The 16816-nt window shown below is 39.9% G+C and overlaps 1 protein-coding gene across 8 annotated transcripts in view; it reads left to right on the top strand.

The window, feature by feature from the left end:
• EXD2 (exonuclease 3'-5' domain containing 2) overlaps positions 1-16816 on the top strand; it is a 98785-nt gene that overhangs the window by 43036 nt on the left and 38933 nt on the right. For 5 of the 8 annotated variants that reach the window (XM_082451669.1, XM_082451667.1, XM_082451666.1 and 2 more), the window contains one exon: positions 15764-16149. In XM_082451669.1, the coding sequence (XP_082307795.1) occupies positions 15811-16149 (339 nt within the window). In that variant the 5' untranslated portion in view covers positions 15764-15810. Of the gene's footprint in view, positions 1-14806; positions 14956-15763; positions 16150-16816 lie in introns of all 8 variants that reach the window. The other 3 variants (XM_082451668.1, XM_082451665.1, XM_082451664.1) reach the window with 1 other exon arrangement.

Raw genomic sequence — 16816 nt, 5'->3', positions numbered from 1 at the left:
TACTGTAATCTCTTCAAATATTTTCTCGGGTCCTGTGTCTCTCTCTTCTCCTTTTGGGACCCCTGTAATGCGAATGTTGTTGCATTTGATGTTGTCCCAGAGATCCCTTAGGCTGTCTTCATTTCTTTTCATTCTTTTTTCTTTATTCTGTTCCGTGGCCATGAATTCCACCATTCTCTCTTCCAGGTCACTTATCCGTTCTTCTGCCTCAGTTATTCTGCTATTGATTCCTTCTAGGGTATTTTTCATTTCAGTTATTGTATTGTTCATCTCTGTTTCTTCTTTAATTCTTCTAGGTGTTTGTTCTTTAATTCTTCTAGGTCTTTGTTAAACATTTCTTGCATCTTCTCGATCTTTGCCTCCACTCTTTTTCCGAGGTCCTGGATCATCCTCACTGTCATTATTCTGAGTTCTTTTTCTGGAAGGTTGCCTATCTCTACTTCATTTAGTTGCTTTTCTGCCATTTTATCTTGTTCCTTCATCTGGTACATAGCCCTCTGCCTTTTCATCTTGTCTGTCTTTCTGTGAATGTGGTTTTTGTTCCACAGGCTGCAGGATTGTAGTTCTTGCTTCTGCTGTCTGTCAGTTCATTTTTTAAAACGTTTATTTAAAAATTAAGTTTGCATTTAATTTACTACATTATTTTGAGTATTTCTGTAAAACAATCTCTTCTTTATTAAGGAAAAATAGGGTAATTATAGTACCTTCTGTAGAGAGTTGTTGAAAAGATTAAATGAGTAATGTATATATGAGTATACATGAATATGCATGTAAAGAGCCTGGCACATGATATGTGCTCTGTAAGTGACAGCTGCTATAATATATCTCTGCTCTTCCAGTCTTCTTCTATATCTTCAGTAAAGCTTTCTGTTTTGCTTCGTATTGATCTTGAACATTTCTTGTTGAGTTTACACCTAGGTTTGTGTGTGTGTACATGTGGTTGTTGTTTAAAAACATGTGGCTTGTGGGACTTTCCTGGTGGCACAGTGGTTACGACTCCATGCTCCCAACGCAGGGGGCCTGGATTCGATCCCTGGTCAGGGAACTAGATCCCACATGCATGCTGCAACTAAGAGTTTGCAACTAAGGAGCCCTCAAGCTGCAACTAAGGACCCTGCGTGCCACAACTAAGACCTGGAGCAACTAACTAACTAACTAAATAAATAAAACAAAAAACATGTTGCTTGTAGTTTTAAAACAGCTTATATTGCTATGGGATTTTCTTCATATTTTTGTAATGGGTATGGAAAGCTATTGATTTTATATTCATCAATCTTTCAAAATTTTAAGTTGTAAAAGTTGTGACTTGTTTACTAATCCAGGTGATTCAAATGCCTCCATTCTGATAGGAACTGTCCTTTTCCATTCTGCCTTCTTCTGCCCTGATTTGGATCTTCTTTCCCTCTTGGCCATGCTATTGTGAGTCTTCTAACGGGTCTCCCTGCCTCTAGCCTTGCCCTCCTCCAGTCCAGCACCCACACTGCTACCATGGTGTTCTTTGAAATAGGAGCCTGAACTTGTCACTTCTCTTATAAGTCTGTTATTGGCTTTCCATTACCTATAAGGTTTTATCTTTCAGGGTAATAGAAGGCTCCTCACAACTTGACCTATATCTACTCCTTCTAGCATCATCCCTCTCTGTTTCCTTACTTGCACATTGTGCTCTAGCACAGTGCTATCCAGTAGAAATATAATGTGAGCCCCATAATAATTTAAAGCTTTCTAGTAGCCACATTAAAAGTATAAAAAGAGACAAGTGAACTTAATTTTAACAGGTTTTATTTAACCCAGTATATCCAAAATATTATTTCAACGTAAGATGTAAAAAATTGGGAATTCCCTGGCAGTCCAGTGGTTAGGACTCTGCGCTTCCACTGCAGGGGGCACAGGTTTGATCCCTGGTCAGGGAATTAAGATCCTGCAAGCCACGTGGCGTGGCAAAAAAAAAAAAAAGATATAAAAAATCAATATGGAATTAATAGAGATAGAAAGTATAATAGAGGTTACCAAGAGTTGGGGGAGGGAGGAATGGAAAGTTATTGTTTAATGGGTACAGAGTTTGTTTGGGATGATGAAGTAGTTCTAGAAATGGATAGTGGTGACGGTTGCACAACCTTGTGAATGCAGTTATGCCACTGAATGTTACACTTAAAAGTGATTAAAATGGTAAATTTTGTGTTATGTATGTTTTACTACAATAAAAAAAGGTCACCTTAAAATATCAATATAGAAATTATGAGTAAGATATTTTTTACTTTTTTTAAAGAGTAATTCTTCAAAATTCGGTATTTTACACTTACAGTATGTGTTAAATTTGCTGGTACTCTTTCACCAGTACCACGAGGCTTCGTGCCTTTTGTATCCTTGCACATGCTATTCCCTCTGCCTTGTGCACCTGGAGAATGTTTGGTCATTTTTAAACACCAGTACCAGTCTCAGTGCTTATTGCTCTCAGCGAGTGTTTTTCTTAATAATCCCCCTACTCTTTCCTCTTTGCCATCCCTGTACTCGTGTGTGCTTCTGTTGCTGGTGTTTCCTCACCAAATTGCAGCTTGTTCAATACACGCATTTCTCCTTTTCTGAATCCTGCATTTTTGAAAGCAGCTTGTGCCATTTAACTCTTTTTACCCAAAGTCTAGCACAATGTCTGGTTTATTGAAAGTGCTATTTACATGTTTGCTGAATGAATCCCTTGGCTGGGAAAAAACCCACACAAAATCTCTCCATATAAAAATGAATTAGTAAGTTTTTAAAATATTGCCAACAGTTCCCTCATATGGAGGTACCCCACTTGCTCCTTCAATCTCCCTGTGAGGCCTTTCTTTTTCTCAGGCCACACGTGATAAAGAATAAGTAGGAACCTGATAGCCTGGGAATTCTAGGTCTGAGGGAGCCCTTCTCAATGGAAGCAAATCAATAATACTCTGTTTTTTCAACTTTTCTACTGTAATGTAACCTCATTTTAGTGTTATTAACCATGGAGATAGTTTGAAATACAAAAATAAATTTGAAAAATGAATTAATAAAAACACATGTTAGATGCTGTTATTTTCTTTGAAAACAGAAATTCACTTTTCTATACAAAACCATGTTTAAGTTGGGAGGGGAGGCACAATCAAGGTGCAAATTGGTCTCAAAGGGTAAAGTGTTTGGCTGAAACAAACAAGAGGAAATTTAGAAGAAAGAAATGTAAAATTTTGGATTTAAGTGCAAAGTATAAATTACAAGTATATAAAATGGGGAACTCAATATGATTTCAGTGAATTTTAATTTACCACAAACTCTATGAGGGTCATCAGTGTGATTCTGCTATTCAAAAACCTATCATTTCATCCATCATTAATAAAATATAGGGTCCAGACCCTGGGAAGTAATAGTACCAATGTAGTCCACATCAATTAGGACATGTCTCAAGTATTGAATACAGACCTGGGTGCCACATTTAAGAGATACTTTGACAAGCTTGGAGCCATTCAGAAAGATCTAGCCATGATGGCAAGTGGTCTATAAACTAGGTCACGGGAAGCTGATTGGGTTAAGTAGAATGTACTAAGGGGAGTCATAAGAGCTATCTTCACATATTTCACAAGTTCTAAGGAGGGAGTAAACACTTGTCATTTCAGAGGCCAGACTGAACATCAAAGAGAGCAGTTTCTATATAGGGAACTTTTACAGAATGCAAGGACTTTTCAACAAAAACTGCCTCTTAAGGTGATGAACTCTGTTCCTGGACGTATTCAGGTAGAGATAAGGTCATGATCTGTCAGGATTACCGTGGAAAGAAATCTTGAATTGTGTGGGAGCTGAATTTGGCTTCTAAATTTTAACTCTATGATTCTTTGTTTTCCTTTAATAGTTCTGTGGTTTATAGAACCTCAGTAGTAGTCATAGCTAACATTTTTTTAACCCTAATGTGCTAGCCAATATTCTGAGTATTTTCATCATCTTACTTAAGTCTCACAATAATCCTACATGGTAGGTACTATCCTTCCCATTTTACTGAGGAGGAAACTGAGGCTTAGAGAAGTTCAGTAATTTTCCCAAGTTTATATAGCTAGCAATTGGCAGAGGCTGGATTTGAACTCAGGATATTTGACTCTAGGGCTCATGTTGTTATCCTCTACTTTATGCTACTCTCTAAACATTTTAACATATTTGTTTAATTCATTAAAATGAGATTTATTTCAGGAATATAATCATATGTCTTAAATGTTAAGTGGGATATTTACTTTGCCTATCTCTAAAAAGCACCACTAAAAAAACTTATATTTTTCTAATTATGAATATGTACATACTCGTATAGAATTTGAAAAATCAAAACTGTTTATAACCCTACTACCCTTAGGTAACCATTGTTATCGGTTTGATGTTGTTGTTTTATACAATTTTTTTTTTTAAAGAATGGCAGATCCTTTCAGTCACTGAAGATAGTGAAGCACTGAAAGCTTTGGATCCCCAAGCAAGTCCTTAGCAAGGTGTCTTAGTCCGTTTGGGCTGCTGTAATAGAATACCACAGACTGGGTGGTTTATAGACAGCAGTTCTCACAGTTCTGGAGGCTAGAAGTCTGAGATCAGATTGCCAGCATGGTTGAGTCCTGATGAGAGTTCTCTTCTGGGCTGCAGACTGCCAACAGCATCTTATTGTATCCTTTTATGGCAGAGGTCAGAGAGAAGCAGGTCTCTTGTGACTTTTTAAGGGCACTAATCCCATTCACGAGGGTGCCACCCTTTTGACCTCATCTGATCCTAATTACCTTCCAAAGGCCTCACTTTCTAATACCAAATATTGGGGGTTGAGATTTCCACATGAATTTCAGAGGGACACAAACATGCAGTCTGTAACACAAGATTTGATTTTTCTCACTCCTAACCCAGTATTGAACCATACTGCTTCTTTATAGTATGAAGGCTCAATAAGGGGAAAACAATTTTGTTTCACATGAATAAACGGATTTTTGTAATTTTGATAATTGAATTAGAAATATTTATCATAGGACTTCCCTGGTGGCGCAGTGGTTAAGAATCCACCTGCCAATGCAGGGGATACAGGTTTGAGCCCTGGTCCAGGAAGATCTCACATGCCACGGAGCAACTAAGCCCATGCACCACAACTACTGAGCCTGCGCTCTAGAGCCTGCAAGCCACAACTATTGAGCCTGCAAGCCACAACTACTGAAGCCCACGTGCCTAGAGCTTGTGCTCTGCAACAAGAGAAGCCACTGCAATGAGAAGCCTGTGCACCACAAAGAAGAGTAGCCCCCACTCGCCGCAACTAGAGAAAGCCCGCACGCAACGAAGACCCAATGCAACCAAAAATAAATAAATAAATCCATTTATTTATTTATTTATTTATTTATTTATTTATTTTAAAAAAGAAATATTTATCATAAAATGTTAACATATAATACCTTGAATTGAGTTTTATTCATTCAATAAATATTTATTATTATCAGTTCTGTGCTACTTGCTGAAGAGATTTATATATAAATGAAGAAACCAGTTAAGGTCCCTATACGTGCTGGAGATATTTATATATAAATGAAGAAGCCAGTTAAGGTCCCTATTTTCATGAGGTTTACATTCTAGTGGGAAAGATAGACAATGAATGAACCAGCGGTCATTAATTCTTCAGTTGGGCCAACAGGAGAAAAATCAGAAATATCCCTGAATTTTGACAATTGCATACACTTGTGTAACACAAGCCTCCATCAAGACATGAAACTTTACCACAGTTCCAGAAAGTTCCTTCATGCCTGAAATGCTCTTCCTTAGAATTTGTCATATCTGGCTTTTTTTGTCATTCGGTGCTCAGCTTAAATGTCTCTTCCCTGTACCCACCTCTCCCGGAGGCAACTATTGTTCATATTTTTTTCTACCGTAGATTAGTTTTAGCTGTTCTAGAACTTTATATAAATAGAATTATACAGTATCTCTTTTATATCTGGCTTCTTTCACTCGGTGTTATGTCATTTAAGATCCATCCAGATTGCATGTATCAGTAATAAGTTCCTTTTTATTGCTGGTTAGCATTCCATGTAGGTATACCACTTGGGCTGTTTCCAGTTTGGGGCTGTTATGAATACAGCTGTAATGAATATTCTTATTACAAGTCTTTTTGTTGATATATTTAATTTCTCCAACTTGGGACTCAGAGAACTGTACCAAATCTGACCTCCTTCATCTTCCCAGTCTTCATTATGTGGATATTGAGTTTCTCAGTCCATCCTCTGTGTCCCTGTTCTTACATTTTCTACCTCTTTATCTCTGTGATGCGTTCTGGGTGACTTCCTCAGATTTATCCTCAGTTCAGTAACTTTTTCTCTCTCTCTGTATGTCTGATCTGCTGTTTAACCTGTCTATTGAGTTTTTTAAAAATTTTAACAGATTTTTTCATATCTAGAAATTCTACTTTTTGTTGCCTCCTGTTCATGTTTGGGATTTTATTTTCCTGAATTTCCCTGGTTGTTACTTTGAAGTCTCTTTCAGATCTCAGTTATAGATATTTTTTTGCTGGCTCTGTGAGCTATTATTATTGATTTTAGGGTTTTGGGTTTTATTTTGTTTTCATTCGTTTGTGAGCACTCTTCTAGGGAGTGATCTTCCGTGGGAGTCCTGCATGTTTCCTGCATGATAAAGCAGTTTTACCATTGCATGGTAAAACAGTTTTATGATCAGCTCTGCTTGGTTCCAACAGAACTGACCAATTCTAAGCATTTTAGTTTTAGTTTCTTGGCTGAGGGTTTCCTTTTTCAAGGATAATGTGAACTTGGGTCCTTTATCTGTCCAGAGTGCAGGTTTGAGGGGCTGTCCTTTCATGAGGGACTCTGTTCATATTCTTTTTTTTTAATTGAATGAAAGATTCTTTATATTCTATAATACTTTACAGCTTTCAAAAGTTTCACACACATGATTTCATATAATCCCAAAATAACCCCCTTTTTTCCTCCTACCCCTATCTTGCCCCTCCCCCTTCCCTCCCCCCCTGGTAACCACTAGTTTGTTCTCTGTGAGTCTGCTTCTTTCTGTTATATTCACTAGTTTGATATATTTTTTAGATTCCACATGTTGGTGATATTATACAGTATTTGTCTTTCTTTGTCTGACTTATTTCACTTTGTGTAATGCCCTCTAAGTTCATCCATGTTGCTGCAATGGTAAATTTTCATTCTTTTTTTATGGCTGAGTAGTATTCCTTTGTATATACTGTATCTTCTTTTTTAAAAAAATTATTGAAGTATAGTTGATTTACAATGTTGTGTTAGTTTCAGGTGTACAGCAAAGTGATTCAGATATATACATCCTTTTTCAGATTCTTTTCCCTTATAGGTTATTACAAAATATTGAGTATATTTTAAGTACTGGGCTATACAGTAGGTCCTTGTTGGTTATCTATTTTATATATAGTAATGTGTATACGTTAATCCCAAACTCCTATTTTATCCCTCCCCCATCTTCCCCTTTGGTAATCATAAGTTTGTTTTCTATGTCTGTGGGTCTGTTTTTGTTTTGTAAATAAGTTCATTTGTGTCATTTTTTTAGATTTCACATTTAGGGGATATCATATGATATTTGTCTTTGTCTGACTTACTTCACTTAGTATGAATCTCTAGGTCCATCCATGTTGCTGCAAATGGCATTATTTCATTCTTTTTTATGGCTAAGTAATACTCCATTGTGTATATATACCACATCTTCTTTATCCATTCCTCTGTTGATGGACATTTAGGTTGCTTCCATGTCTTGGCTATTGTAAATAGTGCTGCAATGAACATTGGGGTGCATGTATCTTTTCGAATTAGTGTTTTTGTTTTTTTGGGGTATATACCAAGGAGTGGAATTTTTGGGTCATATGGTAGTTCTATTTTCAGTTTTTTGAGAAACCTCCATATTGTTTTCCACAGTAGGTGCACCAATTTACCTTCCCACCAACAGTGTACAAGGGTTCCTTTTTCTCCGCATCCTCGCTAGCATTTGTTATTTGTGGGTTTTTTTGATGATAGCCATTCTGACAGGTGTGAGAATGTGGTTTTGATTTGCACTTCCCTGATGATTAACGATGTTGAGCATCTTTTCACGTGCCTGCTGGCCATCTGCATTTCCTCTTTGGAAAAATAGCTATTCAGTTCTTCTGCCCGCTTTTTAATTGAGTTGTTTGTTTTGTTTTGTTTTTTGATGTTGAGTTGTATGAGCTGTTTATATATATTGGATATTAATCCCTTATTGGTCATATCATTTGCAAATATTTTCTCCTATTCAGTAGATTGTCTTTTCATTTTGTCAGTGGTTTCCTTTGCTGTGCAAAAGCTTTTTTTTCTTTTGGCTGTGTTGGGCCTTTGTTGCTGCGCATGGGCTTTCTCTAGTTGCAGCGAGCGGGGGCTACTCTTTGTTGCGGTGCGTGGGCTTCTCATTGCAGTGGCTTCTCTTGTTGCAGGGCATGGGCTCTAGGCACGCGGGCTTCAGTAATTGCAGCACACGGGCTCGGTAGTTGGTGGCACAGGGGCTCTAGGTCACCTGGGCTTCAGTAGTTGTGGCGTGCGGGCTCAGTAGTTGTGGCTCATGGACTCTAGAGTGCAGGCTCAGTAGTTGTGGCGCACGGGCTTACTTGCGCTCCGCAGCATGTGGGATCTTCCTGGGACCAGGGATTGAACCCGTGTCCCCTGCATTGGCAGGCAGATTCTTAACCACTGCACCACCAGGGAAGTCCCTTTTTTTTCTTTTTTTAAAAAATTAAAAAATATATATTTTTAAATAAAAATTTTTTTCTTCTTTTTTTTTCTGTGCAAAAGCTTTTACATTTAACTAAATGCTATTTGTTTATTTCTTCTTTTATTTGCTTTAGGAGATGGATCCAAAAAAATATTGCAATTTATGTCAAAGAGTGTTCTGCTTATGTTTTTCTTCCAGGAGTTTTATAGTATCCAGTCTTACATTTAGGTCTTTAATCCATTTTGAGTTTATTTTTGTATGTGGTATTAGAGAATGTTCTAATTTCATTCTTTTCCATGTAGCTGTCCAGTTTTCCCAGCACCACCTATTGAAGAGACTGTCTTTTCTCCATTGTATATTCTTGCCTCCTTTGTCATAGATTAGGTAATCAGAGGTGCATGGGTTTATCTCTGTACTTTCTGTCCTGTTCCATAGATCTATAGTTCTGTTTTTTGTGCCAGTACCATACTGTTTTGATTACTCTAGCTTTGTAGTATAGTCTGAAGTCAGGGAGCCTGATTCCTCCAGCTCCATTTTTCTTTCTCAAGATTGCTTTGGCTAGTCGGGGTCTTTTGTGTTTACATACAAATTGTAAAATTTTTTGTTCTAATTCTGTGAAGAAATACCATTGGTATTTTGGTAGGGATTGCATTGAATCTGTAGATTGCCTTGGTTAGTAAGGTCATTTTCACATTAATTCTTCCAATCCAAGAACACTATGTATCTTTCCATATGTTTGTATCATCTTCAATTTCTTTCATCAGCATCTTATAGTTTTCCAAGTACAAGTCTTTTACCTCCTTAGGTAGGTTTATTCCTAGGGATTTTATTCTTTTTGATGTGATGGTAAATGGGATTGTTTCCTTAATTTCTCTTTCTGATAGTTTGTTGTCATTGTATAGAAATGCATCAGATTTCTGTATATCAATTTTGTATCCTGCAACTTTACCCAGTTCATTGATCGGTTCTAGTAGTTTTCTGGTGGCATCTTTAGGATAATATCATGTCATCTGCAAACAGTGACTGTTTTACTTCTTCCTTTCCAATCTGGATGCCTTTTATTTTTTTTTCTTCTCTGATTGCTGTGGCTAGGACTTCCAAAACTATGTTGAGTAAAAGTGGTGAGAATGGGCATCTTTGTCTTGTTCCTGATCTTAGAGGAAATGCTTTCAGCCTCCACCATTGAGTATGATGTTAGCTGTAGGTTTGTCATTTATGGCCTTTATTGTGTTGAGGCATGTTCCATCTATTTCTTTGTCTGTTTTTAAAGAATGTGTATTCTCAAAATGCTGGGTGAAGAATTCTATACGTGTTCTTTAGAAAATGCTAATTAATGATGTTGGAGACATGCCTGCAATAACTGGTGATTCTTGGATGTCTTTTCATATTTAAGAGTGCTGTAGGCTGAATGTTTTGTGTCCCCTCAAAATTCATATGTTGAAAACTAACCCCAATGGGGGGACTTTGAGAAGTGATTAGATCATGAGGGTGGAGCCCTCATGAGTGGGATTAGTGCCACTCCCTTCTGGCCTGCAGAGTTTCTGCAGAAAATAAGCTGATAGCCTTGTATATTATTTGTTGCTTTTCCGTTGCTGCTTTTAATACTATCTTTCGTTTTTGTCATTTTGATTACAATGTGTCTTGGTGTGTTCCTCTTTGGGTTAATCCTGTATGGGACTCTGTGCTTCCTGGACTTATATGTCTGTTTCCTTTCCCAGGTTAGGAAAGTTTTCAGCTATTATGTCTTCAAATATTTTCTCAGGCTCTTTCTTTTTCTCTTATTCTTCTGGGACCCCTATAATATGAATATTAGTGGGCTCGATGTTATCCCAGAAGTCTCTTAAACAGTTCTCATTTCTTTTCATTCTTTTTTTTTCTGTTCAGTGGCAGTGATTTCCACTACTTTGTCCTCCAGGTCACTGATCCATTCCTCTGTATCATTTGGCCTACTATCGATTCCTTCTAGTGTATTTTTCATTTCAGTTATTGTATTCTTCATCTCTGTTTGGTTGTTCTTTATAATTTCTAATTCTCAGTTAAAATCTTCTAACTTCTCACTTTGTGCATCCATTTTCCCCCTGAGTTCTTTGATCATCTTTGCAATCATTACCCTGAACTCTTTCTCAGGTAGATAGCCTATCTTCACTTCGCTTAGTTCTTCTTCTGGGGTTTTGTCTTGTTCCTTCATCTGGAACATGTTCCTCTGCTGCCTCATTTTGTCTAAGTTGCTATTTTTATTTTTATGTATGTGGTAGATTAGTTACATTTCTTGACCTTGAAGAAGTGTCCTTCTGTAGGAGATGTCCTGTGTGTTCCAGCAGTGCGCTTCTGTCTCATCACCCAAGCTATATGCTCTAGGGGTTCCCCTTAAGAGGGCTGGGTGGGTCCTTCTGTTGTGGTGGGCTGACTGTGTGGGGGTCTGGTAGGCCTGGTTGGTCCCTAGTCTGGTTGGTTGCCAGGTCCTGCCTTATATGGATGCTGCTGGGTGCTGTTAAGAGGGCCTGGTAACAAGGCGACTGGCTTCAGAACCCTAGGGAGTCCTGGGGCTAGTGCTGGCTCACTGGTGGGTAGAGTCAGGGTCCGGAGGACTCCAGGGCTGTTGCCTGCCCCCTGGAGAGTGAAGCCAGGCCCTGAGGTTACTGTTGGACTACTGACAGGCAGAGCCAGTTCCTGGAGTCTGGTTGCAGGGTCCAGGGATCCCAGAGCTTGTTTTAGATCATTGGTTGGGGGGGAGGTGGCGATTTCTGACACAGTTGGTATGGGTTCCGGGGTGTCCTGAAGCTTGCATTGGCCTGCTAGTGCACAGGGCCAGGGCCCAGCTGGTCCCAGGGTAGGGTGTAGCCTGCTGTGGGCAGGCTAGGTCCACAGGCTGTGGGATTGTGGTTTTCTTGTGTCTGGTGTCTGTCCCCTGGTGGCTGAGGCTGGTCTAGAGGCTAGTGCAGGCTTCCTGGAGGGCAGGGCCAATGTCTGCCCACTGGTGGGTGGAGCTGGGTCTTGGCCCTCTGGTGGGCAAGGCCCTGTCTAGAGGAGGCTGTGGGCTCAGGAAGACTTTAGGAAGCCTGTCTGCTTATGGGTGGGACTGTGTCCCCACTCAGTTAGTTGTTTGGCCTGCGGCATCCCAGCACTGGTGTCTACAGACTATTGGATGGGGCTAGGTCTTGGCTGTAATGAGCTAGAGGCAGGAGCCCAAGATCACGCCCACCAGCACTGGCTTCCAAATATGACTGAGCTGCCAAATTTAGCTGTTGTCAGCTACAGCCGGCTCCCCACCTCTCCAAGGACAGCAGGTAGGTTTGACTCAGACTCCTATCAAGTTACTGCTTTTGCCCTGAGTCCCGGTGCATGTAAGATCTTGTGTGTGCCCTTTAAGAGTGAAGTTGTATTTCCCACAGTCCTTCCTGAAATTAAGCCCGGCTGGCCTTCAAAGCCAAATGATCTGGGGGCTAGTCTTCCTGGTGCAGGACCCCCAGGCTGGGGAGCCTAACGTGGGGCTCAGAACTCTCATTTCTGTGGGAGAACTTCTGCGCTATAACTTTTTTTTTTTTTTGACCAAGTGGCTTGTAGAATCTTAGTTCTGTGACCAGGGATCGAACCCACACCCTTAGCAGTGAAAGCACGGAGTCTAACCACTGGACCACCAGGGAATTCCCACGTCTGCACTATAATTATTCTCCAGTTTGTGTGTTTCCCACCTGGGAGTGTGGGACTTGATTATATCATGTCCCCTCCTACTCATCTTGTGGTTCCTTCTTTGTGTCTTTAGTTGTAGACGATCTTTTCTGGGAGGTTTTGGTCTTTTTCGTAGATGGTTGTTCTGCAGATAGTTGTGGTTTTGGTGTGCTTGTGAGAGGAAGTGAGCTCAGGGTCTTTCTACTCCACCACCTTGACCAGTCTTCAAGGGACTGTGTTCATATTCTCAGCCTTGGGCAGGTGGCTTGCCTGGGCCATAGTAGGTGAACACTTACAGGTTCTTGTTCATGGACAAGGCAACACTCTCCTGCATCTCCACTGTGCCCTGGGCCTGTGGCCTAGACTTCTGTCCCTGGGCTGGTGATATTCTCTAGAACTGGGGCTGGTATGAGTTCTGGTCTCTGCCCAGCTTTATCTCCTACCCACTGTGGGTTCCCTTCTTCCATTTCTGACACTTGATGATTTCCCTTTCTTCTTTTTAACTGTGTATTAAACTTTTATTATCTTTTTTTTTTAATATTTGTTTATTTATTTATTTATTTGGTTGTGCTTGGTCTTAGTTGCATCATGTGGGCCCTTTAGTTGTGGCAGGTGGGCTCCTTACTTGCAGCTTGCCGGCTCCTTAGTTGTGGCATGCGAACTCAGTTGCAGCAAGCATGTGGAATCTAGTTCCCTGCCCAGGGATCGAACCTGGGCCCCCTGCATTGGGAGCACGGAGTCTTAACCACTGTGCCACCAGGGAAGCCCCTTATTATCTTTTCAATGTTTTCTCCAACATTTGTATTGTTTAGAGTGAGAAAGGGAAGGGTTTTTATGTCTTCTCAGAGTATTTTAACTAGAAATCTTTCTATGCAAGTTCTTTAATCTTATTAAGTCCCAGTTTCCTCTTCAATAAAAGTGCTGGAGAAAGTACATATGAATACTTAAGCATAGTTTCTGCAAAAAAGTAAATATTTTAAAAACAGCACAGCCATTTTATTGTTTTCATTAGTACTGTAATAATTGTTGTGATTCCCTTTTTCCTCTCCATTGCTGAATATCTCTGTAGGCATAATTATAGCCCAGGGTTGTTGTAAATATTAAATTATTTTTAAAAATTTGCTGTTGACGCTTTTAAAAATTTTTTTAAATAGTACACATTGGGAGTTCCCCGATAGTCTAGTGGTTAGGATCCTGGGCTTTCACCACTGTGGCCCGGGTTCAATCCCTGGTCAGGGAACTAAGATCCCACATGCCCCACAGCATGTCCAAAAAGAAAAAAAAAATGGAATTCCCATTGAATGGGAAACGCTCAGCCATAGAGAAGTGTAAGCAGGCTCTAATAGGTCACTGTGTCTTTGGGCAGTATAGATTTTAGGTCAGAGCCTACAGATGGGTAACCCAGAGCCCAAAACGTTTTTATTTGGCTGGCACAATGTTTCAAAAACTCTAAATTTGTTGCTAACACTTAAAAATGGTGATATTTCACATAAAATTCAGATATCTAACTTTTCTTGAGTAATCAGGATAATCAGGATAATCTGACCACACTGGGCCTTCTTCACAAACAGGATCAACAGCTTGTGCTGAATGGTTGCTCTGCCATGTTTTCTCTCCATTATTGAGACCAAAGGCCACTTACCATTTATTGTTACACATTTACAGTTGTTTTTTAAAATAGTACAGAAATAGTTGTATATGCCTATTTTTCTGTCAAAAATAGGAAAACAAGAGATAGATGGAGAAAAACCACATTGTAAGCATTGATGAAAAAATTAATCAGTTGGTCTAAGAAAGAAATGGAAGATTTTATTTGAGCCAAATTTGAGGATTATAACCCAGGAAGAGCATCTCAGAAAGCTCTGAGACCTGTTCCACCCCTTAGAAGTCAAGGCGCAGTTATGTAACTTTTTTGAGACAGAGGCTGTACATCAAATGCTGTATTATTGGCAGTTTACATAATCCAGATCTAAGTGCCATGTGACCCCTTATGAGATCAAGAAGGAATGGCATCTTTCCTTACACAACAAGGAGTTGTCTTATTGATGCTAGAATATTGCTCTTTATGGTTGAGCAGGTATTTCTGTCAGTGGGGAAGGTTAGGTTAATGCATAGTGTAGACACACAGTGCACAGTGGGAGGAGAGAGGAGGCCAAAGGACAGAAAAATTTTTTTGGTTTAAATTTTTCTTGTCTTGCCATAAAATATGAATTTTATTTCACGCACAAAAAATGGAAAAGAGGCTATTTTGTGATAGAAAGGAAGACAGTTCCTACATATTTAATAGGATGTCTGTGTCAGTTTTCTCTTGCACTTGGCTTGCTTCACTTATTTATGTTATCCTGTTTGGACCCTGTGGACATTTCAATTTGCAACCTCCTCCTGAACATCCTGGATTTCTAAGTGCTGTTCTTTTGTTTTTCTTTTCTAGTCCTGTCTTCCCTTTTGTACTGCCCTAGCTTACCCTCAATAACTGAGTGTGTTTCCACGGAGAACTACCGAGATGTCTAGAGCAACGGAAAATCCATGTGTACTCAAGCCTGTTTGCTCCATCCCTCACCAGCCACGCCTCCTAGAAAAGTAAAAGTCCTCCTACCACTTGCTGATGATTAGATTTTTAAAAAATTTTATTTCTTTCTTTTTGGCTGCGTTGGGTCTTCATTGCTGCGCACGGGCTTTCTCTAGTTGTGGCGAGCGGGGGCTACTCTTCGTTGCGGTGCGAGAGCTTCTCACTGTGATGGCTTCTCTTTGTTGCGGAGCATGGGCTCTAGGTTCGCAGGCTCGGTAGTTGTGGCACGTGGGCTCAGTAGTTGTGGCGTGCGGGCTCCAGAGAGCAAGCTCAGTAGTTGTGGCGCACAGGCCCAGTTGCTCCGCGGCATGTGGGATCTTCCCGGACCAGGGCTCGAACCCATGTCCCTGCATTGGCAGGCAGACTCTTAACCACTGCACCACCAGGGAAGCCCTAGATTTTTTTTAAATTGCAAAGCAGACGTTTCCATTCAACTCTTAGAGATTGAAGGTTCAAACACAAACACCCTGAGGAAGATCCATTAACTAAAATTTACTCACAGTAAATCAGCAAGTGGAAGTAAGAGTCTAGTTTATTCTGTTTTGATTGATGTGATTTTATAGGATTAAGAGAGCCCTGGGCAACTGGTAGAGGGCAGGGGGTCTTTCTTGGATGGAGACAGAGGTGGAGTACAGGACATACAAAAGGGGGAAAAAATTTAAAATATCACTGTTTCATGTGGAAATTTGTTGCAATTTCTTTAGTTTGTGAGCACATGGATTGTGAATGCAACATTTTTTGCGGGGTGGTGGTGGGGGACTTGTGTCCGTGGAGCTTTAAATTCTGTGTGTGAATATATTGTTGCCATTTGTTTTGCAGATTGTGGGATTAGCGATATGCTTTCCTAAACAACAGAAAAGTTGAAGATGTCTAAACACTTAGTGGCTTGGACAGTGACCACCGTTCTTGGTATGGCTGTCGGGGGGTTTGTCCTGTGGAAAGGCATCCAGCGCCGGAGGAGTAAAGCAAGTCATGTAACCCAGAAGCAGCTGCCACAGCAGCAGCAGAAAGTGCCAGGCAGGAGAGAGCGGCCCGCTCCAGTAGAGGACCAGCCGCACTCCAGTGCCCCCAGAGCCTCGTGGGAAGAGAGGATCCTTGGAGCAAAGGTGGTGACTGTGTCTCAGGAGGCGGAGTGGGATCAAATTGAGCCCTTGCTTAGGAGTGAGTTAGAAGATTTTCCAGTGCTTGGAATCGACTGTGAGTGGGTAAGTTAAAAAGCAAAAACGAAATGTATCTTTTCTGCTTTTCCAGCTAGGGACCTTGAATAGTCAAATAGAGGATAAGATTAAAGGAGAATTAGCTTGTTCTCAATTTATTTGTAAATAGATTTTAGCAGAAGGAGAAGCGGCTTCTCTTCTCAGGGTAGGGGAGTGCTTATAATCATGGATTCTGGAGTCTGAGCTACATGAGTCCATTTTCACCACTTATTCTGTGAACTTGAACAGTACTTAACCTCTTTGAGCCTTAGTGTACTTATCTGTAGCAGGGGTGTAATGGTAACTACCGCCCAGGGCTTTTTTAAGGATTCAAATAGATAATCCCTATATAGGCTTCAGCACAATTTTAACAGAGAGTAATTGCTCACTAAATATTAGCTACTGTTAATATTTTTAGTAGTATTTTCATAGGATGCCATGGAGAAGATAGTTAAGGAGGTCTAGTTAAATGTGTTTATTACACAAATTGGGATTTAAAAAGATAATAGTTTAAATGCTAGACACTATTTACTCTAAGCCAGGTATTATGTTGTTTTTTCTTTCATTATCTCATTTAATTTTGACAATAATCCTTTGTAGGAAGATACTGTTATTATTTCTTTACAGATAGGAAGTGTTAAAAGGTTTAGTTACTTGCCCAAGGCTATGAAGCTAG

This window comes from Balaenoptera physalus, assembly GCF_965194825.1.
Source record: "Balaenoptera physalus genome assembly, chromosome: 2".
NCBI classification, from domain to species: Eukaryota; Metazoa; Chordata; class Mammalia; order Artiodactyla; family Balaenopteridae; genus Balaenoptera; species Balaenoptera physalus.
This window is presented reverse-complemented; position numbering and strand designations above follow the sequence as displayed.